This window comes from Pelophylax lessonae (genome assembly GCF_965119305.1).
Source record: "Pelophylax lessonae genome assembly, chromosome: 4".
Classification (NCBI taxonomy): Eukaryota; Metazoa; Chordata; class Amphibia; order Anura; family Ranidae; genus Pelophylax; species Pelophylax lessonae.
Window position 1 is genome coordinate 668,020,927 of NC_138771.1, and position 26,522 is coordinate 668,047,448.

At 46.1% G+C, this 26,522-nt stretch overlaps 1 protein-coding gene across 1 annotated transcript; it reads left to right on the plus strand.

Annotated features, from left to right (window-relative positions):
- LOC309553087 (phospholipid scramblase 1-like) lies at nt 1–23,908 on the plus strand (the record flags this gene model as incomplete). The annotated part of the gene is made up of 5 exons (XM_082253986.1): nt 1–124; nt 5,189–5,409; nt 5,576–5,737; nt 17,849–18,010; nt 23,760–23,908. The coding sequence occupies 5 exons, from the start codon at nt 1–3 to the stop codon at nt 23,817–23,819; spliced, it is 729 nt and encodes a 242-aa protein (XP_082110112.1). The 3' UTR covers nt 23,820–23,908.
- Between the last annotated feature and the right edge of the window lie 2,614 nt (nt 23,909–26,522).

The window sequence follows — 26,522 nt, forward strand, 5'->3', positions numbered from 1 at the left end:
ATGGAGGAGGGGGGCGGGGTCTGCGCAGTGTCATGTGACCAGCTGACGCCGTTATCTGATGGTTTCTTTCTCCTCTTCCAGATAGACCAAATCCTCATCCACCAGAAGACTGAACTTCTAGAAGGTGAGTGGGAGGAGCCAGCGCCTCCATGATTGAAAGAACTAAAATCCAATTAATAAAAGGGGCGGGGCTAGGGGCAGTCAGGCTGGGGGAGGAAAGTGCTAGATGATGACGGATGTCCTCCAGCCAAGAAATGAGGCGGGGCTCCATTTGATTGGCTGCAGCATCTAATGCACATGGTGAGAAGCTCACAGTGTGCAGTGAAATCAGAGGAAGACATTTCAGTCCAGGACGCAGGGAATTTGGCGGCGTTGCCCACTGATCCCAATGAGGGTTCTCATTTTCACCACAGCCGTAAAGTGAACCCAGGTGTACCACCCCATCAATGCAGCCTTCATGTACAGCATGGGGTGCGGTCCGGGTAGTACAAGTAGGTGGTTGAGCTGCAGTCTTACCAGAGGATCAGAGTAAAGGGGGTGAATACATATGCAGCCACACTTTTCACAGATTTATTTGTATCATTTTCCTTCCGCTTCACAATTATGTGCCGCTTTGTGTCGGTTTATCACATAAAATCCCAATAAATACATTTATGTTTTTGGTTGTAACATGACAAAATGTGGAAAATTTCAAGGGGTGTGAATACTTTTTCAAGGCACTGTGACATTGTAGATACATTGTATATAGAAGTGATACATTGTTTTCTGCTGATATCATTGTATGGATGGGCTGTGATCAGGGAGGAGTATTTATCATTGTGGGAGGAGTGCGTAGGTGTGGGAGGAGTGCGGAGTTGTGGAAGGAGTGCGGAGTGTGGGAGGAGTGCGGAGTTGTGGGAGGAGTGCGGAGTGTGGGAGGAGTGCGGAGTTGTGGAAGGAGTGCGGAGTGTGGGAGGAGTGCGGAGTTGTGGGAGGAGTGCGGAGTGTGGGAGGAGTGCGGAGTTGTGGGAGGAGTGCGGAGTGTGGGAGGAGTGCGGAGTTGTGGAAGGAGTGCGGAGTGTGGGAGGAGTGCGGAGTTGTGGAAGGAGTGCGGAGTGTGGGAGGAGTGCGGAGTTGTGGGAGGAGTGCGGAGTTGTGGAAGGAGTGCGGAGTTGTGGAAGGAGTGCGGAGTTGTGGAAGGAGTGCGGAGTTGTGGAAGGAGTGCGGAGTTGTGGAAGGAGTGCGGAGTTGTGGAAGGAGTGCGGAGTTGTGGAAGGAGTGCGGAGTTGTGGGAGGAGTGCGGAGTTGTGGAAGGAGTGCGGAGTTGTGGGAGGAGTGCGGAGTTGTGGGAGGAGTGCGGAGTTGTGGGAGGAGTGCGGAGTTGTGGAAGGAGTGCGGAGTTGTGGAAGGAGTGCGGAGTGTGGGAGGAGTGCGGAGTGTGGGAGGAGTGCGGAGTGTGGGAGGAGTGCGGAGTTGTGGAAGGAGTGCGGAGTTGTGGAAGGAGTGCGGAGTGTGGGAGGAGTGCGGAGTATTCATGTTGCAGAGAAGGGACTTTAGTGAAGTATAGGAAAGGCCCCATTGCATTGTGGGAAGTGTGGCTGAGACGTAGCGCAGAGCTGAGCTCTCCTTGGTGGCGCAGCAGCGTGCCCAGCCTTGGAGATGTACTGCCACCTAGTGGTGCTGCCAGCAACCGCACAACCTTCTCTAATGACCCCCCTCTGTTTATAAACATGATGTTTGTTACATTATTGGAAAATAATAATAAATATATAATAATAAGAATATAATAAATAAGGAGTATATATAATAAATCATAAGCATATAATAATACACATATAATATATATATATATGTAATAACAAGTATATAATAAATACGCATATAATATGTATATAATAATACGCATATAATATGTATATAATAAATACGCATATAATATGTATATAATAATACGCATATAATATGTATATAATAAATACGCATATAATATGTATATAATAAATACGCATATAATATGTATATAATAATACGCATATAATATGTATATAATAAATACGCATATAATATGTATATAATAATACGCATATAATATGTATATAATAAATACGCATATAATATGTATATAATAAATAACAAGTGTATATAATAATACGCATATAATATGTATATGATAAATAACAAGTGTACATAATAATACGCATATAATATGTATATAATAAATAATGAGCATATAATAAATATAAAAACAAACAAGTATATAATGAATAATAATAGTATTTAATAAATGACAAGTTTATAGTAAGCATATAATAAATAAGAAGGACATCATAAATATTAATTATATAATACCAAATAATGAAATAAGCAAGTATATATTACAAATTCATATAATAAATAAGAAGTATAAAATAAAGACCCAGTATAATCATAAATAATAAAAAAAAAAAAAAAAAAAAAAAACTAATATATAATAAATACCAAGAGCTGGGAAGAGGTCCAAGCACCACATCAAAAAAAAATAATAATAATAATAATAATTCAGGAGGGCTTTTAAGGTTCCATTACACAGGCCAATGTAATGAAATCATTTTCTATTAATACTTATAATAATAATAGTTACAATTATAGTAATTAATAATAAAAAGAGAAACAAATAACCAATCTAATATTAAATAATATTAATTTTTATCCATATTGACCACAGACCATATAAACATACACTATAGAACCAAAAGTTGAACTTTAATGGCATCCCAGTCTTAGTCCGTAGGGTTCAATATTGAGTTGGCCCACCCTTTGCAGCTATAACAGCTTCAACTCTTCTGGGAAGGCCGTCCACAAGGTTTAGGAGTGTCTATGGGAATGTTTGACTATTCTTCCAGAAGAGCATTTGTGAGGTCAGGCAGTGATGTTGGATGAGAAGGCCTGACTCGCAGTCTGCGCTCTAATTCATCCCAAAGGTGTTCTATCGGATTGAGGTACAGGCCAGTCAAGTTCCTCCACCCCAAACTCTCTCATCCATGTCTATATGGACCTTGCTTTGTGCACTGGTCCAAATCATTTCCTGGTTATGGTGGGGTTTTTTTTTCAGGGGTTGGGCTTGGCCCCTTAGTTCCAGTGAAGGGAACTCTTAAGGCGTCAGCATACCAAGACATTTTGGACAATTTCATGCACCCAACTTTGTGGGAGGAGTTTGGGGATGGCCCCTTCCTGTTCCAACATGACTGTGCACCAGTGCACAAAGCAAGGTCCATAAAGACATGAATGAGCGAGTTTTGGGTGGAGGAACTTGACTGGCCTGACTTCAACCCAATAGAACACCTTTGGGATGAATTAGAGCAGAGACTATGAGCCAGGCATTCTCGTCCAACATCAGTGCCGGACCTCACAAATGCTCTTCTGGAAGAATGGTCAAACATTCCCATAGACACTCCTAAACCTTGTGGACAGCCTTCCCAGAAGAGTTGAAGCTGTTATAGCTGCAAAGGGTGGGCCAACTCAATATTGAACCCTACGGACTAAGACTGGGATGCCATTAAAGTTCATGTGTGTGTAAAGGCAGGCGTCCCAATACTTTTGGTTCTATAGTGTATGTTTATATGGGCTGTGGTCAATATGGATAATAATGAATATTATTTAATATTAGATTGCTTATTAGTTTCTGTTTTATTATTAATTACTATAATTATAACTATTATTAACCACTTGCCGACCGCCGCACGACTATCTACGTCGGCGGTCAGCCCCTCACAGGCAAACTAACGTAGGGCTACGTTGCTTGCTTGTGAGGGTCTAGGGAGCGAGCGCGCGCCCCCCGGGGCGCGATCCCGCTCCCGCGTGGTCACGGACCCCCCCGCGCGTGTGACCAGCGGACCCGATGTCCGCCGGTCACTCGGCGATCGGCGGGGGAGAGGGAGAATGTCAGGCAGCTTGTGTAAACAAGCCACCTGTCATTCTCCTCTCTGCAAAGACACTGATAAAACGGATCTGGTATGTAGATCCGTTGATCAGTGTCCTTACAGCTAGAGCCACAGCCAATCACAGTAGAAACCACGCCCCTAGGGACACACACAGCCCCTCCCTTCCAAATAAAGTTAACCCCTTCACTACCAGTGTATTTTTACAGTAACAGTGCATATGTATAGCACTGATTACTGTAGAAATGTCACTGGTAACCCCAAAAGTGTCAAAAATGTCAGTCAAGGGTCCGATCTGTCCGCCGCAATGTCGCAGTACCGCAAAAAAAATCGCAGATCGCCGCCATTACGCGTTAAAAAAAAAAACAACAAAAATGACAAAAATCTTTCCCTTTGTTAGTAAACGCGATAACTTTTGCGCAAACCAATCAAAATACGCTTTTTGCGATTTTTTTTACCAAACATAGGTAGCATAAAATAAATTGGCCGAAAATTTTTAAAAATTTTGATTTTTACATTTTTTTTGGGGGGAATTTCATATAAAAAAATGTGAAAAATATTGCTATTTTTGCAAAATTGACGCTCTTTTTTTGTTTATAGCGCGTGATCAAAAAATCGCACAGGTGATCAAATACCACCAAAAGAAAGCTCTGTTTGTGGGAAAAAAAGGACGTCAAATTCGTTTAGGTACAGCGTCGCACGACCGCGCAATTGTGCGTTAAATTCACGCAGTGCTGAATCGCAAAATACCCCCTGGTCGGAATGGGGGTAAAATCTTCCGGGGCTTAAGTGGTTAAGGCCGGCGTCCCAATACTTTTGGTTCTATAGTGTATGTATATATGGGCTGTGGTCAATATGGATTGGATAATAATTATTATTATTTAATGTTAGATTGGTTATTAGTTTCTGTTATTAATTACTATAATTATAACTATTATTAAGGCAGGCGTCCCAATACTTTTGGTAATATAGTGAATCTTCATGTACCCTTCATATATCCCCATATATTTGTCCCTTTATAACTGGTTAGTCAGATTTATACATTGTCACATTTTTCCAAATGCCCAAACATAGGTTTCCAAAAAATTATTATTAGTTTCATTGTAACAAAATCTTTTTTCTTTGTATCTGTTTGTATATTTCAGGAGGGTGTTGACTGGCAGGGGTGGTTTTTTCTTGGGGGGTGGGGGGGGGGGGGTGGGGTCCTTTATTTGTCTGGATTTGTGTATTAAATATTTACCAGATAAAAATGGAAGGTGATCATTAATAAGTTCCTCCTGGTTGCCTTGCAGCGGTCACCGGCTTTGAGACCTGCAATCAGTATGAGCTGCGGAATATAATGGGTCAGCGGTTATTCTCGGTGCAGGAGAGGAGCACGGTGTGCGCTCGTTGCTGCTGCGGATCCCTCCGCCCCCTCACTCTGCACGTCTGCGACTACACGGGACGGGAGGTCATCCATTTCGTCCGCCCACTCAAATGTTCCAGCTGCTGCTTCCCCTGCTGCTTACAGGAGGTGAGACGGCGGACCTGAAATCCTGATCTTCTTCTGAAGTGATATTTTCAGGCCTGTATATTCATTTCCATATCTCTTTCGTTATATTTCATATAATATATTCATGTCGCGGTCCGCCGTGACTCTTCCAGTGTTGGTGACGCCTTTTCTATCTGTTGTCATGCAGTTGGAGGTGCAGTGCCCCCCGGGTCAAACCATCGGTTACGTTGCCCAGACGTGGCACCCGTTCGTCCCCAAATACTCTCTCATGACGGAGAGTCGGGAGCCGGTGTTGAAGGTGGTCGGGCCGTGTCTGATGTCCAGCTGCTGCGGAGACATTAACTTCCAGGTGAGACGAAGCCCCGTGCCCGGTCTAAATCTACATTTTTAGGGTCTTTTGAAAAGTTTTGTTCTTGTTTTGAAGTAAATGAATTTCAGTGATCCTACCAGCAAGGTGCACCCACAGCCACTGCCTTTCTAGGGTGACAACACTCATCTTAGTTTAGCTGTGGTGTTGTCACCTTTTTGTTGGGCATCCAAGTTCCAACCAACCAACATCAGTTCTCTTCACCTGTTCATTGCTTCTGTATCAAACTACAATTCCCACCATGAAATGGGAACTAGTGATTTTAATGGGCATGAGGAAGAATTGCCTTGCCTGTCAGTCAAGGGAGGGGCCGACCACAAGTCTTCTGGCCGGATGTCATAGCAAGCAAGACAGACCTGGAGTCTCCTGGTTTGTCAGTCAGGATATGATGTCATGTAGGCAGGACAGACCAGAAATCGTCTTGCCTCTCAGTCAAGGTATGATGTCATGATGGGCAGGACAGACCAGAAATCGTCTTGCCTGTCAGTCAAAGTATGATGTCATGATGGGCAGGACAGACCAGAAATCGTCTTGCCTCTCAGTCAAGGTATGATGTCATGGTGGGCAGCACAGACCAGAAATCATTTTTCCTCTCAGTCAAGGTATGATGTCATGGTAGGCAGGACAGACAAGAAATCGTCTTGCCTGTCAGTCAAGGTATGATGTCATGATGGGCAGGACAGACCAGAAATCGTCTTGCCTCTCAGTCAAGGTATGATGTCATGGTAGGCAGGACAGACAAGAAATCGTCTTGCATGTCAGTCAAGGTATGATGTCATGATGGGCAGGACAGACCAGAAATCATATTACCTCACAGTCAATGTATGATGTCATGGTGGGCAGGACAGACCAGAAATCATCTTACCTCACAGTCAAGGTATGATGTCATGGTAGTCGGGACAGACCAGAAATCGTCTTGCCTGTCAGTCAAGGTATGATGTCATGGTAGGCAGAACAGACCAGAAATGATCTTGCATCTCAGTCAAGGTATGATGTCATGGTGGGCAGGAAAGACCAGGAGTCTCTTGGCATGTCAGTCAAGCTATGATGTCATGGTGGGCGGACATCCCATAAGTCTCGTGGCTTGCCAGTACATTTTTTGATCTTACAGTGGGAAGCACAAACCAGAAGTCTCCTGGCCCATCTGTCTTGGTATGACGTAAGTCCCATTTTGCCATTCAAAATATGACTTTTTTTTGGTGGGTGGGACAGAACAGGAGTTTCCTTGCCTGTCAGTCATGGTTTGATGTTATGGTGACTGAAAAAGACAAGGAGTCTTCTTTCCTGTTTGCCCTGCCTTAGCTGTTGATAAGAGCTGTGCTTGTAATTCACACTGGAAAAAATGCAATTGTAGGTCCAGTTCATTTCTGGTTTGACCCACGATAAATGCTTAAGGGTCCCCGCTCAGACTATCAAGGTCTGATGAATTGGATGCCACTAAGTGTCAAGGTCAAGGTATGATTTCATAGTGGATGGGACAAATCCGGGGTCTCCTGACCTGTAAGTCAAAGTTTGATGTCTTGGTGGACAGGACGGATCAGGAGTCTCCTGGCTTTTCGGTCCATGTATGATGTTATAGTAGGCAAGACAGATCAGGAGTCTCCTGGCCTGTCAGCCAAGGTATGATGTCATGGTGGCTTGGAAGCACCAGGAGTCTCCTGGCCTGTCAGTCAAGGTATGATGTCATGGTGGGTGGGAAGCACCAGGAGTCTCCTGGCCTGTCAGTCAAGGTATGATGTCATGGTGGGTGGGAAGCACCAAGAGTCTCCTGTCCTGCCAGTCAAGGTATGATGTCATGGTGGGTGGGAAGCACCAGGAGTCTCCTGGCCTGTCAGTCAAGGTATGATGTCATGGTGGGTGGGAAGCACCAAGAGTCTCCTGGCCTGCCAGTCAAGGTATGATGTCATGGTGGGTGGGAAGCACCAGGAGTCTCCTGGCCTGTCAGCCAAGGTATGATGTCATGGTGGCTTGGAAGCACCAGGAGTCTCCTGGCCTGTCAGTCAAGGTATGATGTCATGGTGGCTTGGAAGCACCAGGAGTCTCCTGGCCTGTCAGTCAAGGTATGACGCCATAGTGGGTGGGAAGCACCAGGAGTCTCCTGGCCTGTCAGCCAAGGTATGATGTCATGGTGGGTGGGAAGCACCAGGAGTCTCCTGGCCTGTCAGTCAAGGTATGATGTCATGGTGGGTGGAAGCACCAGGAGTCTCCTGGCCGGTCAGCCAAGGTATGATGACATGGTGGCTTAGAAGCACCAGGAGTCTCCTGGCCTGTCAGTCAAGGTATGATGTCATGGTGGGTGGGAAGCACCAGGAGTCTCCTGGCCTGTCAGCCAAGGTATGATGTCATGGTGGCTTGGAAGCACCAGGAGTCTCCTGGCCTGTCAGTCAAATTTAAGCAGTGACAGTGGATTGGACACATTAGGAGTCTGAGACACCTGGATCCTCCCACTGCAGCCAGCGATGGTATAATGGCTCCATTGCAGTTAGAAATTGATTGCAATGTGGAAGATTCACAACTGGTGGCTCAGGGAACGATCGGTTATGGAGACGACTCATCTAACATACAAAATATTAGGTTCACTGAGCCCAGGAAATGCTGCATCCAGTAAAATAATGGACTAGCTGCTACTTTAATTGCAAAATGAAAACATTTCCTAGATTTCAGATTTAGCTGAAAGCACCAAAAATAGAATTCATTTCTTTGTAGGATCTTCAGTTATAAACATATCAACAAACGTTAAATTAGTGTTGCTATAAATAGTGACATCAATCACTTAATCCACGGGACTTATTAAATAAGGCCAAAAACAAACTCTCCCTCATGATCATATAAAACACATCTTTCTTTCTTTCCATCCCCCATGTTTACAGTATTTCTCAGTTAAACTCATGCTCTTCGTCATATTTTATACGGTATTTCCCAATTTTCTCCACTGTGTTGATTGGAATGTGTGCGGGCGGAGGAATCTGGGTGGCTCCCACCCTTTCCCTACATTTTTTCCACAACTTTCTTTTTTAGGTTGATGAAAGTCTTTATTGATAGTCACCCAACACTGAAAGATACCCTATATGGCCAAAAGCTTGTGGACACCTAACCATTCCACCAATATGAGCTTGTTGGACATCCCATTCCAAGACCATAGACAGAGTTGCCCCTCTTTGCGTCTTTACAATCCTACACTCTTCTAGGAAGGCTTTCAACAAGATTTTCAAGGGTGTCTGTGGGAGTTTTGGCCATTTGTGAGGTCTGGAACTGAAGTTGGATGAGGAGATCTGGCCCACCATTGGCGTTCCAATTCATCCCGAAGGGGTTCAGTAGGGTTGAGGTCAGGGCTCTGTTTAGGACACTCAAGTTTCTCCTCACAAAACTGGGAAAATCATGTCTTTATGGAGCTGGCTCATTTTTGAGGTCTGGTACTGATGTTGGACGAGGAGACCTGGCCCACCATTGGCGTTCCAATTCATCCCAAAGGGGTTCAAGTAGGGATGAGGTCAGGGCTCTGTGCAGGACACTCAAGTTTCTCCACACCAAACTGGACAAATCCTGTCTGTATAGAGCTGGCTTATTTGTGAGGTCTGGTATTGATGTTGGATGAGGAGACCTGGCCCACCATTGGCGTTCCAATTCATCCCGAAGGGGCTCAGTAGGGATGAGGTCAGGGCTCTGTGCAGGACACTCAAGTTTCTCCACACAAAACTGGGAAAATCATGTCTTTTTGGAGCTGGCTCATTTGTGAGGTCTGGATCTGATGTTGGACGTGGAGACCTGGCCCACCTTTGGCGTTCCAATTCATCCCGAAGGGGTTCAGTAGGGATGATGTCAGGGCTCTGTGCAGGACACTCAAGTTTCTCCACACCAAACTGGAAAAATCCTGTCTGTATGGAGCTGGCTCATTTGTGAGGCCAGGTATTGATGCTGGATAAGACAATCTGGCTCACATGCTGGGCTTAATATTGGGTGCAAAAAAAAAAAAACCTGACTCACAATTGGCATTCCAATTCATCCCAAAGATGTTCTGTAGAGTTGAGGTCAGAGCTCTGCACAGGACACTTGAGTTCCTCCACACCAAACTGGTCAAGCCATGTCTTTATTGACTTTGCTTTGAGTTTCCCCCCTCCAATCTAGTGGAAGGACATTCCACTAGATTTGGAGGGTGTCTGTGGAAATTTGTGCCCATTTTTGAGTTGGATGGGAAAAACTGGCTCACAATCCAAATCCATCCCAAAGGTGTTCAGTAGGGTTAAGGTCAGGGCTCTGTGCAGGACACTCGCGTTCCGCCACACCAAACAAGTCAATCCATGTCTTTATGGAGCTGGCTTTGTACACAGGGGCAAAGTCATGCTGGACCAGAAAAGGGTCTTCACTAAACTGTCCCCACAAGGCTGGAAGAGCACAACTGTCTACAATGTCTTTGTATGATGGGGTATGAACAGTACCCTTTACCAGAGACACCTGAACTCAGTCATTTAGAGGGAGGTTTGTATCCTTTGGGTCATAGAGTGTATCCATTAGGAGTGAGATGATCATTTTACAATTATTGGTAGGGTTCTTTAATCATGAACCTCCAAAGACAGGACTGATTTTGGATGAGAAGACTTGGCTTACCATTAGCATTCCAATTTATCCCAAAGGTGTTCAGTAGGGTTGAGGTCTGGGCTGTGTGAGGGACACTCAACTTTCGCCACACTAAACTGGTCAAACCATGTCTTTATGGAGCTGGCTTCGTACACAGGGGCACAGTCATGCTGGAACAGAATAGGGTTTCACCAAACTGTTACCACAAGGCTGGAAGAGCACAACTGTCTACAATGTCTTTGTGTGATGGAGTATTAAACACTTAAGCCCCGGAGGATTTGGCTGCTCAAAGACCAGGCCCCATTTTGTGATTCGGCACTGCGTGATTTTAACGGACAATTGCGCGGTCCTGCGACGTTGTACCTAAATGAAATTGACGTCCTTTTTTCCCCACAAACAGAGCTTTCTTTTGGTGCTATTTGATCACCTGTGCGATTTTTACTTTTTGTGCTATAAACAAAAAAAGAGCGACAATTTTGAAAAAATAACAATATTTTTCTAATTTTTTATATGAAATTTTCAAAAAAATGTAAAAATCAAAATTTTTTAACATTTTAGGCCAATTTGTTTTCTGCTACATATTTTTGGTAAAAAAAATCACAATAAGCGTATTTTGATTGGTTTTCGCAAAAGCTATTGCGTTTACTAACTACTGGAAAGATTTATGTCGTTTTTTATTGTTTTTTTTTTTAACTAGTAATGGCGGCGATCTGCGATTTTTTTTTTTTTTTTGTGGAACTGCAACATTGCAGTGGACAGATCGGACCCCTGACTGACATTTTTGACACTTTTGGGGGGACCAGTGACATTACTACAGTAATCAGTGCTATAAATATACACTGTTACTGTAAAAATGACACTGGCAGGGACGGGGTTAACTTTATTGGTGATCAGTGGGTTAAATGTGTCCCTAGGGGCGTGATTCCGACTGTGGGGGGGGGGGGAGGTGTGGCTTGTGATGTAACCACAGAGACCTGTGATCCTACATAGCAGGATCGCATAACCTCTGTGATTACATCAGGGAGAATGACAGGCGGCTATGTTTACATCCGCCGTCCATCCTTCTCCCTCTCCTGCGGGAGATCGCGAGTGGCCGGCGGACATCGGAGCCACCGGTCACACGCGCAGGGATCTCAGTGAACGAGCGGGGCGGGAGCGGGCCTCCGGCGGCGCGCGCTCGCCCCCTACAGGTTCCTGGGCGAGCGACGTAGGTCTACATTGCTTTGCCCAGGAGAGGCTGCCTTTTGGCTAAGATCAAGTGTAGTATCTGTTCTTATCAGTTGGTATGGACCCTAGCTAGTACCGGTATGACCAAAACCCGGAGCGCCTGGAGGTACCGGGGTATGGGGAGTAGGTCATCTGGGAAAGCATGTGGGGACCGCCGCCTTCTGATTCGAATGGGTTGAACTGTTCTAACCAGTTTGAAGGGAGCAAGAAAGCTGGTCTGACTGGGTGGCCGGTGGAATTGCTCCTGGATGTAATGGGCTGAGGAACAGGATGGCTATGGGAGGGCTTTCTCTCCTGGGTTTTGATCTGGCCTTGCAAAAGGCCTGTCCCCAGTTGTAGGTAAGCTCTCCCTTAGCTGTCCAGGTTCCGATGTCTGCTGGTGGGGATAGGCTACACTCAGTCTGGCTGGGGGCCGAGACTGGAAAAGCCCGTGGTGTAAGTGCCCCTGGGGTGGCAGCCCAGGGGTGCCTTAATTCTCACTGGTGAGGGGCAGCTCGCCTTGAGTTTTTCGGCACCTTGGTCACTGCACACCTTTTTTGCACCTGCCTCTTGGGACAGGCCTTTTGGCTCGGACCAGAGGAATATTTTATTCCGGCCAGAAAGGCCTGCCTTGGTACCTCACATGGCACTATAGCACTTACCCTACTTCCCCTTCCCCCACCTTTTTGTTAGTGTGTTTTTATTTCTTTGTCGTTTTGTCACTGCACTATCACTCTTTTTTCTTGCACGACTTGGAGGGTATGGGTCCTCGGGCCCAGCCTTGAGTCTTGGGAGGGGGTGGATATGGCCTTCTGGCTTAGTCCGCCCTCTCTCATGGGGTCTCCCTTCGGGGGAGCCCCACCTAGTACTTGGGGTGGGCTGTTTCGGCAGTCCCCCTGGAGAACGGGGTTTGTCTGGTTTCGGCCAGACAGACCATAGGAAGTACTTTAAATCCCTGTCAGGAGTCTTGCGCCCCGGGGGATCGAGGTTAGGGTCCTACCTCTTCGGAGGGAAGACCATTTCGCACACCCTGTGAACTTTTTGTGTTTCCACGTTTGCGTGTGTGCACTTTTTTATGCACTGGGTGTAAGTCTTTTGAGTGTGTTTCACACGCCACGGGCTTTAAAAAAAAAAAAAAAAAAAGGAGAGGCTGACTGCCGCAGTAAATAGTCATGCGGCGGTTGGCAAGTGGTTAGCAGGACCCTTTACTGGAGACACATAATCGCCGTAATTTGGAGGGGTTGCACATACTTTTGGCCATGTAGTAGATAAGACGATAATGTCCACAAAGTTTTGGTCAGAGCAAATTTATAAAGAATCCTTAAGGATTGGGGGGTTCTCATCCCAGTTCAGGAGATATTGGCACACAAAGTGAACCCTAATATTTTAATGAAGTGATGATGAAAAGAGTGGGTAGAATAAGCATGTTCCACCAAAGTTTGGGGGTCATTCAGGTCCCCTTTGTCAAGGTGACATACAAGAAGCTTGTAAAAGTCCAACCCATTCAGCACCATACCTTTGTCACCACTAGATAAAGGGTGCTTAGCTTACTGTGATACCATATTGTAGCTCAGATAAGAAAAATACCCCACACCACATAAAACCTCAATATTTGACCATGCAAAATTTGAAGTTAAAAAAGTGCAAAAAAAAAAAAAGCATATTCCACCAATATTTCAGGGCCATGTAGGTCTTAGTTCTCACAGTGCCAAAAAAAGTTCTTCCAGTGTTTTAGGGACCCCTTTCTCAAAGTGGTTTTGAAGGTAAAGAAGGACACAGGGAGGGTGTTGGGTGTGCAGCTGAGGGTTATTTATGTGCACATGACAGGTGTGCTTTAAAGGTCAATGTACAACACGGGTGTCAGACTCGGGGCAGGTCGAACGCAGCTGTCAGGCAAAGTATTTTACCTTTTTAGATGTGTTGGGGATCCAGTCATGATGCGTTCCATTTGACTTGTATGGAAGCATAAAACCAGAATGAGAGCAGCACAAGGGTATGGGATGTATCTAAATAAATCACCATAAATGTCTACAGAAACAATAAACACAAGCTAGATCCAATCTGGATTGTGGGATCTCGTGGTTCGGTCGGAGATCCTCTTGATCTGATCATTCTTCCATTGGCGGTATAGACTGGATCATTGCTATTTTAACCCTTCAAGGCTCAGCAGATTGCTCTTCAGGATACATCCTAGTAAATTCCTCCCTAATGAGGGCAGATTAAGATTGGATAAATACAGGCCAATGGGATTTTCTGTTATATTTTTACTTTTAATACAAGTTTTATTATGAGAATGTGATAACTGAAAATAAACATCTTCCCATGCAAGTGATATTGAGATTTTGTATTGCACTTTGACAAATAAAATGATGTCTTTCCTTGATTAACAATCAGCTCCCAATATATATATATATATGTTTACCCATGAATGCAGAAGTAGTTTTACATGTTTCTCTTATCTGGGTCTCCACTCAAACATCACCTCTTTTTGTTTCAGTCTTTTATCTTCTCCTCTCCCCACCTCAGCCTACTCTGACTCCTCTCCATCTCAGCCTCTTCTCACTCTCATCTCATCCTCTCCCCATCTCAGCCTACTCTGACTCCTCTCCATCTCAGCCTCTTCTCACTCTCATCTCATCCTCTGCTATCTCAGCCTACTCTCACTCTCATCTCATCCTCTCCCCATCTCAGCCTCCTCTCACTCTCATCTCATCCTCTCCCCATCTCAGCCTCCTCTCACTCTCATCTCATCCTCTCCCCATCTCAGCCTCCTTTCACTCTCATCTCATCCTCTCCCCATCTCAGCCTCCTCTCACTCTCATCTCATCCTCTCCCCATCTCAGCCTCCTTTCACTCTCATCTCATCCTCTCCCATCTCAGCCTCCTCTCACTCTCATCTCATCCTCTGCCATCTCAGCCTCCTCTCACTCTCATCTCATCCTGTCCCCATCTCAGTCTCCTCTCACTCTCATCTCATCCTTTCCCTATCTCAGCCTCCTCTCACTCTCATCTAATCATGTCCCCATCTCAGCCTCCTCTCACTCTCATCTAATCATGTCCCCATCTCAGTCTCCTCTCACTCTCATCTCATCCTCTCCTCATCTCAGCCTCCTCTCACTCTCATCTCATCCTCTGCCATCTCAGCCTCCTCTCACTCTCATCTCATCCTCTGCCATCTCAGCCTCCTCTCACTCTCATCCTCTCCCTATCTCAGCCTCCTCTCACTCTCAGCCTCCTCTCACTCTCATCTCATCCTCTGCCATCTCAGCCTCCTCTCACTCTCATCTCATCCTCTCCCCATCTCAGTCTCCTCTCTCTCATCTCATCCTCTGCCATCTCAGCCTCCTCTCACTCTCATCTCATCCTCTGCCCTCTCAGCCTCCTCTCACTCTCATCTCATCCTCTGCCCTCTCAGCCTCCTCTCACTCTCATCTCACCCTCTCCCCATCTCAGCCTACTCTCACTCCTCTCCATCTCAGCCTCCTCTCACTCTCATCTCACCCTCTCCCCATCTCAGCCTACTCTGACTCCTCTCCATCTCAGCCTCTTCTCACTCTCATCTCATCCTCTCCCCATCTCAGCCTACTCTCACTCCTCTCCATCTCAGCCTCCTCTCACTCTCATCTCACCCTCTCCCCATCTCAGCCTACTCTCACTCCTCTCCATCTCAGCCTCCTCTCACTCTCATCTCATCCTCTCCCAATCTCTGCCCCCTCTCACTTTCATCTCATCCTCTCCCCCATCTCAGCCCCCTCTCACTCTCATCTCATCCTCTCTCCACCATCTCAGCCTCCTCTCACTCTCATCTCATCCTGTCCCCATCTCAGTATCCTCTCACTCTCATCTCATCCTCTCCCTCATCTCAGCCTCCTCTCACTCTCATCCTCTCCTCATCTCAGTCTCCTCTCACTCTCATCTCATCCTCTGCCATCTCAGCCTCCTCTCACTCTCATCTCATCCTCTGCTATCTCAGCCTCCTATCACTCTCATCTCATCCTCTCCCCATCTCAGCCTCCTCTCACTCTCATCTCATCCTCTCCCCATCTCAGCCTCCTTTCACTCTCATCTCATCCTCTCCCATCTCAGCCTCCTCTCACTCTCATCTCATCCTCTGCCATCTCAGCCTCCTCTCACTCTCATCTCATCCTGTCCCCATCTCAGTCTCCTCTCACTCTCATCTCATCCTTTCCCTATCTCAGCCTCCTTTCACTCTCATCTAATCATGTCCCCATCTCAGTCTCCTCTCACTCTAATCTCATCCTCTCCTCATCTCAGCCTCCTCTCACTCTCATCTCATCCTCTGCCATCTCAGCCTCCTCTCACTCTCATCTCATCCTCTGCCATCTCAGCCTCCTCTCACTCTCATCCTCTCCCTATCTCAGCCTCCTCTCACTCTCATCTCATCCTCTGCCATCTCAGCCTCCTCTCACTCTCATCCTCTCCCCATCTCAGTCTCCTCTCTCTCATCTCATCCTCTGCCATCTCAGCCTCCTCTCACTCTCATCTCATCCTCTGCCCTCTCAGCCTCCTCTCACTCTCATCTCATCCTCTCCCTATCTCAGCCTCCTCTCACTCTCATCTCATCATCTCCCCATCTCAGCCTCCTATCCCTCTCCTCTCACTCTCATCTCATCCTTTCCCATCTCAGCCTACTCTGACTCCTCTCCTCATCTCAATCTCCTCGCACTCTCATCTTATCATCTCCTCAACTCAGCCTCCTCACACTCTCATTTTCTCCTCTTCCTACTCTGTCTCATCTCAATCTAATCTCCACCTCTCCCCATCTCAGCCTCCTCTCATTCTCATCTCTTTCTCTCCTCAGCTCAGCCTCCTCTCACTCTCATCTCATCCTCTCCTAATCTCAGCCTCCTCTCACTCTCATCCTTTCCCATCTCAGCCTACTCTGACTCTTCTCCTCATCTTAGTATCCTCTCCCTCTCATCTCATCCTCCCCCTATCTCAGTCTCCTCTTACTCTCATCTTATCCTCTCCTCATCTCAGTCTCCTCTCACTCTCATTTTCTCCTCTCCCTACTCTGTCTCCTCTCAATCTAATCTGCACCTCTCCCCATCTCAGCCTCCTCTCATTCTCATCGCCTCCTCTCACTCTCATCGCCTCCCCTCATTCTCATTTCTTCCTCTCCCCATCTCAGTCTCCTCTCACTCTCATTTCATCCTCTGCCATCTCAGCCTCCTCTCACTCTCATCTCATGCTCTCCCATCTCAGCCTCCTCTCACTCTCATCTCATCCTCTCCCCCATCTCAGTCTCCTCTCACTCTCATCTCATCCCCTGCCATCTCAGCCTCCTGTCACTCTCATCTCATCCTCTCCCCATCTCAGCCTCCTCTCACTCTCATTTCATCCTCTCCCCCATCTCAGCCTCCTCTCACACTCATCTCATCCTCTCCCCATCTCAGCCTCCTCTCACTCTCATCCTCTCCCCATCTCAGTCTCCTCTCTCTCATCTCATCCTCTGCCATCTCAGCCTCCTGTCACTCTCATCTCATCCCCTGCCATCTCAGCCTCCTCTCACTCTCATCTCATCCTCTGCCATCTCAGCCTACTCTGACTCCTCTCCTCATCTCAGCCTCCTCTCACTCTTGTCTCATCATCTCCCCATCTCAGCCTCCTCTCCCTCTCATCTCATCCTTTCCCATCTCAGCCTACTCTGACTCCTCTCCTCATCTCAATCTCCTCTCACTCTCATCTTATCATCTCCTCAACTCCGCCTCCTCTCACTCTCATTTTCTCCTCTCCCCATCTCATACTCCTCTCACTCTCATCCTCCACTCTGGCCATCGTAGCCCCTTCTCACTCTCATTTTCTCCTATCCCTACTCTGTCTCATCTCAATCTAATCTCCACCTCTCCCCATCTCAGCCTCCTCTCATTCTCATCACCTCTCACTCTCATCTCATCCTCTCCTCCTCTCAGTCTCATCTCCCTCTCATCTCATCCTCCCCCTATCTCAGTCTCCTCTCACTCTCATCTTATCCTCTCCCATCTTGGTCTCCTCTCCCATCTTGGTCTCCTCTCACTCTTATCCACCCCTCTCCCATCCCAGCCTCCTCTCACTCTCATCCACTCCCTATCTCAGCCTCCTCTCACTCTCATCCTCTTCTCTCCTCATCTCAGCCTCCTCTCACTTCATCCCCTCTCCATCCCAGCCTCCTCTCACTCTCTTCTCTCCTCATCTCAGCCTCCTCTCACTTCATCCCCTCTCCATCCCAGCCTCCTCTCACTCTCATCCTCCTCTCACTTCATCCCCTCTCCATTCCAGCCTCCTCTCACTCTCACCCTCTCTGTGTCTCAGGTGAAGCCGCTGTGTGAGTCGCGCAGTGTGGGTCGGATCAGTAAGCAGTGGACCGGACTACCTAAGGAAATCTTCACAGATGCAGATAATTTTGGGATCCAGTTCCCGAAGGATTTGGATGTGAAGATGAAAGCAGTGTTATTGGGCGCCTGCTTCCTGCTGGTGAGTCTCTTTAAAGCCATGCATAAGAGCTCCCCCTACAGGCTATGGTTGTTTACAGCTCATTAGGTTGGGAGACTATGATAAAGACCACTGGTAGGTCCCAAAATCACTGAAATCATTCAGAATCAAATTAAATATAAAAATAATAATGCCTTTACTTAAATGAGATTATGATATGAGACTGAAGTACAGATAAAGGATGCCCTTCTAGATTCAGGTGGTTTTAGTGGGCTGTTGTTCAAGTTCTTGAATTTTATGAGCTTGTAAAAGTTCAGCCTTTATAAACTGTAGATGAATTAATTTAATCACCCATTAATTTGTGACATGAACATGTATACAAATAAATGATGGTTTGGGGTTTGATGATCATAACTGTAGCACACCAAACTAAAATGTCTATCTAATCTGACCTCTAACGCCCCGTACACACGCGTCGATAGTTGGCCGTGAATATTCGGCCAATGTCCGATAGGCCGATTTTCGGCTTGTTATGCCTCGTACACACGCATTGATTATTGGCCGGGAATTTTCAGCCAACGTCCGATCGGCCGATTTTCGGCTTGTTAGTATGATGCTTTCGACAACCGACTCCGACTTTTCGGCCGAAAAAAAATCTGGTGTGCAGGCTATAAAATTTTTGTTGACGTCACCACAACGGCCGATTTTCCGTCAGTCAGTACAGATTTCGGCAGACAAAAATCTGATGAGCAAGACTGGGCATGCTCAGAGAAGAAAGAACACACGGAAAGTAAACCAGCACATGACATCACTTCTGAAGTAGATTTTTGTTGGCCGAGAAAATTTGTGTGCAGTATAGGCACATTTCAACCAACACAACAACACTGGACAAAAGTCGGACGATCGGTCGGCTGATAATCGTTGCGTGTGTACGAGGCTTAACTCTAAACTTAAGATTTAGACAGCCATACCCTGACTCTTACACCAATCCCAACCATAACCCTGAACCCACTTCCTCTCTCTAATCTTGAATCCCATTTATGCTTGAACCCTAAACCTTACCTGGGTCTCCAAGCCTAAGCCCAAGTTTAGCCCCCATGTCTAACCCTAACCTTTACCTTAACCCCAAACACAATTCCTCCTAAACCTGTAACTATTCATCAAACTCTCCGAGTCACCCAAAACTTTGCCCTGGCCCCTAAGCATATTGTTAGGACTAACCCCTAACGCTCACCCTAATCCCTCAACATAGCCTTATCAACTCACATTCAGAGGACACAGAGGATAGACCATAGACAGTTCCTCAAGTCACATTGAGGGGATACAGAAGAAAGTCCAAAAAAGAGCTCCAAAGTCACATTCAGAACACAGAGGGCAGTCCAAAGACAGCAACTCACATGCAAAAGACAAAAACTACTCCAGTCACATTTTACTAGACAACTACTCATATCACATTCAGGGAAACACAGAGGACATCCCTAAGACAACTCAAGTCACATTCAGAAGACACAGAGGATGATCCTTCAACAGCACCTCAAATCACATTCAGAGGATAGTCTTATGACAACTCCCCAAGTCACTTTCAGGGGACACAGAGGACTGTCTAAAGACCACTCCTCAAGTGACATTCAGGGAAAAAGTGTCCAAAGTCAGCTCCTCATCACATTCAGAAGACACAGAGGTTGGTGTAAATACAGCCCCACATTAAGAGGAACAAAGATGGACAGTCCAAAGGCAGCTCCTCAAGTCACTTTCAGAGGACACAGAGAACGGTCCAGCGACAACTCCTCGAGTCACATTCAGGAGGCACAGTGGAAAGTCCATAGACAGCTCCCTAGATCACATTCAATAGACACAGAAGGTCGCCCAAAGACAGTTGCTCAAGTCACTTTCAGGGGACACAGAAGACCGCTCCTCAAGGGGAACAAAGCTGGATAGTCCAAAGGAAGCTCCACCAGTCACATTTAGAAGACACAGGACAGTCCAAAGGCAGCTCCTCGAGTCACTTTAAGTAGACACAGAGGGTCATCCAAAGACAAATCCTCAAGTCACATTAAGAAGACCGTTTCCCAAGTAACATTTAGGGGAACACAAGAGTCCAAAGTCAGCTGCTTATCACATTCAGACACCGAGGATAGTCCAAAGGCAGCTCCTCAAGTCACTAGAGCTTTTCTCCACATTGGTCAGTCTTGCTCACTTGTTTTATCCTTGTTCTTCATAAAGCAGTCACATATAGATACATTCATTACACTCTGCACCTGCAAATTCATCCTCTCCTCACCAGTGCCATTATGTATTCTATCTTGATGAAAATAAATGTCCAGATATTGAAGTGAAGGAAAATTAATAAAGGGCTTTATTAGAAGGTAATGCTGGAATTTAATGGCCAATTTGCAGTTTAGAACCCTCAGATCATGAATCATTAATTGTTCAAAACTCTAATGGGTGTTATACAACCTTTAAGTTCAGTCTAAAAGACATTTGCTCCAAATTGTTCTCTCTCTTAGTCCATTACCGATCCAGCATTATACAATGCCTCCTCCACCATCCTCCTCTAATGGTCCCAAGCCCTTGTTCTTCAACCACTTCTTGTTCTTCAACCACTTCTGTTACTGATCGGGCAAGTTTCAGCCTATCAGTGAGGACAGACCAGCTGTTTGCAAGGTTCCCAAAAAGGGAAAACTTTGGCTAATAGGGATGAGTTCAAACGTCAGTCTGAACACCAAACTGTTTGGGCATTCATCCGAACGTTGGGCTTTTAGCCCATTCGATGAGAGACAAACATCATACAAAGCAGCAGTATTTCACCCACTACTATCTATGACCGCTTCCTATCTATCAATGATTACTAATGAAGCCGGACATTTTTTATTTTTTTTTGCAATGACCCAAACTAAATTTCTAACTTTGAAACAACAACAGATCCGGAGCTAAATATGTTTATGGTCACAGCAAAGGAGAATGCACAATCACTGCTGCCTAGCTGTAGGTCAAACCAAACAATAAAATTAAAATGGGATCGGTCAGCGCAGATCTACACTCCCTAATCAGGCACAGTAGACATGATTACTAATTATCTATATGTGTTCCAAACAGTAATAAAATAATTTGACGTCCTCACGGAGCGGCGTGAGGACGTTGAATGACGAAACTAGTTGGGTGGGGCTAGGACACTTGACACCATTGTGCATATGTTATGTGGCGTTTGTTCCCCAGTGTTGGGTTGACACTAATAACATGTGAGTGTACTACGTTGTTTTAATAAATTGGAATGATTTTACGGATTTACGCTATGGCCAAAAAAAAAAGTCGCCACCTGGAATTAACTAAGCAACTAACTAAACTAAGCATGCAGTGACTCTCCTATTGGATAATTACTCCATGTGCCCAAAGAATGAGGTCAGCTGACTATCTGAATATACTAAATGACCAGGTTATTCCATCAATGGATTTTTTCTTCCCTGATGGCACGGGAATATTCCAAGATGACAATGCCAGGATTCATCTGGCTCAAATTGTGAAAGAGTGGTTCAGGGAGGATGAGAAATCATTGTCACACATTGATTGGCCACCACAGAGTCCAGAACCCCCATGGAGAATCTTTGGGATGTGCAGGAGAAGGCTTTGCGCAGTGGTCCGACTCTCCCATCATCATTACCAGATCTTGGTGAAAAATGAATGCAACACTGGACGGAAATAAATCTTGTGACAATGCAGAAGCTTATCGAAACAATGCCACAACAATTGCGTGCCGTAATCAAAGCCAACAAAATATTAGGGTGTGTGACCCTTTTTTTTTGGTGGCGACTTTTTTTTTGGCCAGGGACTGTATATTGCTTTGTACTTTAACATTTGCACTTTTTGAGAGTAATTGTTTACAGGTTGGGTTGCAAAAACCATTACACTAGCACTTTATGAAGGTAATAGGATTTATTAGAGCCCATTCACACTGCCGCGACTTATCAGGCGACTTGTCAGCTTGACAAGTCGCGGTCCGTAGCGGTCCATTGACTGCTACAGGACCCGTTCTAATAGGAGCGACACAAGTCGCTCCGACTTAGAAAAAGGGTCCTGTACAACTTCGGGGCGACCTCGGAGCGACTTGCATAGACATTCATTATATGAAGTCCGTGCAAGTCGTGCCGAAGTCGCGGTGCACGCGACTTCACAGGTCGCCCCCCGAACTCGTGCCGCTTCAGTGTGAACCGGCACTTACAGTTTGGAACACAAATAGATAATTAGTTCATGCGGTCCACAAGTTACAAACATCCAACTTACAAACGACTCCCACTTACAAACAGAGGGAGACAACAGGAAGTGAGAGGAAATCTCCCCCTAGGAAGGGAAATTCACTCCTGTAAGAGTTCTCATGGGAAAAAGGTGCCTCCACTGAAGCTTTATCACCAATCCTTGTTTCCACAACAACCCAAAATGTTCAAAATCCAGTTGTCGTCATAGTAGCAGCAAGTCAGGGAAAATCTAATGAACATGGGTGCAGACAGAAAAACAAATGGTACAGGGATGTTACCCCTTCCCTGTGGTATCCAAAAAACGTAAAAAAATATTCTTTTGACTGGAGCTACACTTAAAAAAATGTACCTGTCCCGACTTACAAATTCCACGTAAGAACAAACCTACAGACCCCCATCTTGTTTGTGAACCGTGGACCACCTGTAATCATCTCTACCGTGCCTGATTAGGGAGAGTAGATGTGTGCTGACCCATCACATTATTACATTTCTGACTTTAGCTCTGCTAAACCCCAACCTAACCATAGTAATTATAATCCTTCCAGTGATATCAGTGATACAAGCCAAATCATTCCACGTAAGACTAATGCCTAATGTGTGTGATAATGCCAGATCAACAGAAGTGAAAATTGGTTCTGATGGATCTACCGTAAAGTAATTTTTCCTTCAAAGGAAGCAGATCGGTGGTTGAAATATAGTGTAGTTGGACTCTGTTCTGGTCCTGGGCTGCTACCTCTCTGATAGGGACAGTAAATTCTTAAATTTCTGCAGAGCGCCGCCATCTTTGTGCTGGTTCGCCGAGTCCGCTGTGGGGAAATGTCTGCCCTGCTTCCTGGTTGTAGTGGGCGGAGGCTGATGAATCCAGCGCAAAATCTCGCGCATGCCCAGTACTATGCGATCGGCATAGTATAGGGATGCCTATCATCGCGTTATTTCCCGTTTGCAAATAACGCGATGAAAGGATTGGCCGGCCGCCTACGTCACTGCCCATTGCATCCTGGGAGTGACGAGTAAGAGCTCCCAGGATGCACTGCGGGACAGGAAGTGACGGCGCGGGCCGAGGAAGGAGGAAGTGGATGTAAAGGTGAGTATATTATCCTCTGTAAAAAGGTAAGTACAAAAAAAAAAAATGCTGGGAATATCCAATTCTGGCCCATGGAAGGATAAGGAAGCGGATGCCATAAAATGTAAAGGAATGATTTTCTGTCCGGAACTCCGCTTTAATCATTAAATATTTCAAAAAGCCCTTCAAGTGAGATGAACTTTTGTATCAGGCGCTCCTCCATGCACATCCAAGAGTTTACCAAATGAATAATAGAGCAATAAATATCTGTGCCAGACACGACTGATCTGTATATAAATCTATGCACTCACTGGTTGCACGTATTGGAAATTTTGGTAATAAATCCTAAAAGTTCTAATAAAGTATTTAAACATGATTTCCTCTCCTCTCATGTCTTCACTAATTCTTCTTTTGTGTTGCTTCTTGATGTCACCGTGATGTCATAGACCCGCCTCTCATTAATTCTATCTGTTTTCAGGATTACGCCTTTTTTGAAAGGTCACGCAACAGGACGGAGCGCAGCACCGTGATTGGTTAACGGATCTTCTCATGACTGTATCCCTTGTCACATGATCCAGTTTACACCCTCCTGACTATAACTGCCCTCCATACCCCCCTTCAACCCCCCCCCCCCCCCACCCCACCACGCCATATACTCTGAAGTTTACAGCGGTCTGTATAAACTGACCGATTTTGTACAGATATATCTATTCTAAACTTTTATGTGTTTGACAATAAATATTCATCTGTATGTGTGCCGTCTGTCTCTTTACCATCAAAAAGAAGATCGCACCCTAAAATGGAACCCAACTAAAAAAGCGAGGAAACATCTAGAAATGGTTATTGTGCCTTAGCAGTAAAAGATTTACATTTTGTCTTAAATTGCCCCCAAAAATAGCAGCGCACTTCCTGAGACTAGACACTCCTGATATCAGGGCACTTCCTGTGCCCAGGCACTCCTGATATCAGTAAATTTACTGTGCCTAGACACTCCTGTTATCAGGGCACTTCCTGATATCAGGGCACTTCCTGTGCCTAGGCATTCCTAGTCTGTAGCCTCATAGCTGTTTATCTTCAGTGTGAGATCATCCAAGCCAGTGGTCTCCAAACTGTAGCCCATGGGCTGGATGTGGCTTTATGCTTGCCCTTATCTGGCCCTTGGGACACTATTCCTACATTTGACATCAACAACAGGGTATTATTCCTCCCACTGATACCAATGAAGGAGCACAAATTCTTCTTTTGACACCAATGATGGGACACTAATTCTTTTACTAACACCAAAGATTAGGCACAATTCCATCCAATGGCACAATGGGGCACTATTCCTTGGGGCACTATTCCTTCCATTTACCCCAACATTGGGGTTCTATTCATCCACTGACACCAACAATGGGACACTATTTCTCCCACTGTTACCAACAATGGGTCACTATTCCTCCCATTGACACCAACAATGGGGCACTATTCCTTCCATTGACCCCATTGTTGGGGCTGTATTCGTCCACTGACACCAACAAAGGGGCACTATCCCTCCCACTGGCACCAGCAATGCGGCACTGTTCCTCCCACTGACACCAATGACGGGACACTATTCCTCCCACTGATACCAATGATGGGACACTATTCATCCCACTGATACCAATTCATGGGACACTATTCCTCCCACTGATACCAATGATGGGACACTATTCCTCCCACTGATACCAATGATGGGACACTCTTTCTCCCACTAATACCAATGATAGGACACTATTCCTCCCACTGATACCAATGATGGGACACTATTCCTCCCACTGATACCAATGATGGGACACTCTTTCTCCCACTGATACCAATGATAGGACACTATTCCTCCCACTGATACCAATGATAGGACACTATTTCTCCCACTGATACCAATAATAGGACACTATTCCTCCCACTGATGCCAACAATGGGGCACTATTTTCCCCATTGACATGAATGATGTGGGTAATATTACTTCCACTAATACCAATGATGGGGCACTAGTCCTCTTAACTATAGGGGTGACATGTAATTTTATTACCCCCCCACTGACCACCAAGCCTAGGGCATTGTCTACTCTAACTGGCCACAGTTTGGCCCCTGCTAAAAACTTACGGACAGTAAAGTGGTCCCTTTGTTTAGAAAGATTGGAGACTCTTGCTCTAAGACACTATTGCCTCTGTCTGCCAGTCTCACCAGATTTAGAGGGGGTTTCATGATGTAACAGCTGTTCTCCTCAGTGTTCTCCTTGCTGGAGGGGAAGCAGTACCTGAAGACCTCCAGTGAAATGATCTACCTGCTTCTGCGTCTTCCATTCTGTGGATCTGTGCTTTTTCCACCTCCATCATCACCCCACCAGTCATCATAGGGGCAGCTCTGAGACAAGGAAACCAAGCCACACAAAGATGGCCTCCTCCACACAGAGACACTGTGCAGAACAAGGCGTGGTAATCTAGAAAAGATCCAATTCAGGGAGACCAGAGGCAGTCTGCCTCACAAGCCCTACTTACTGGACCCCCCCCTGAACCTGGTGCCTAAACCAAGCAGGGATTTGTCTTCACCCAAAAATGTCTAGGACAGGGCTCGACAAACCCCAGATGTTAGGTCGCCAAGGCAACAAGAAATTTGCGCCAAATGCTCCACACACCCCGCGTGCCATGTATCCTGGGCTCTGCTTGCCCATCCGGAAGTCCAGGACTGGCATAGCGGGTGAAGCCATGTAGAGGGGGAGAGGTGAGCAGACACACCTCTGCTCACCTCCCCTTTTTGTTCCATGCGTCACTTCCGGGTCCCAATTAAGTCTCCTCCCCTTTTTGTTGTTAACCCCAAAGTGATGTGATGTCATTTCCGGGTCCCCATTGACAGTTTTTTCACCTATAAAGGCCAGGAAAGAATGGAGTGCAGAGGGATCTGCATTGCATTACATTCAGTGGAGCACAGGGGAGACATTAAAGGTCTTAGATCCCGGATGTCTCATTGAAGAGAACCTGTGCGTGTTCATGTGTGTGTAAAGGCAGGTGTCCCAATACTTTTGACAATATAGTGTACATCTCTGTGATTAACCACTTGCCGACCGCTCACATTGAGCGTACTGCGGCAAAGTGGCTCGTTATCGTCCAGTGACGTAGGTCTACGTTGCTGGACTCCTCCCCTAGTGGGCGGCGCGCGCGCGCCGCCAGAGGCTTGCTCCCACTGTATTTAGTCACAGCGGGAGTCGGGCCAGGGGAGGAGC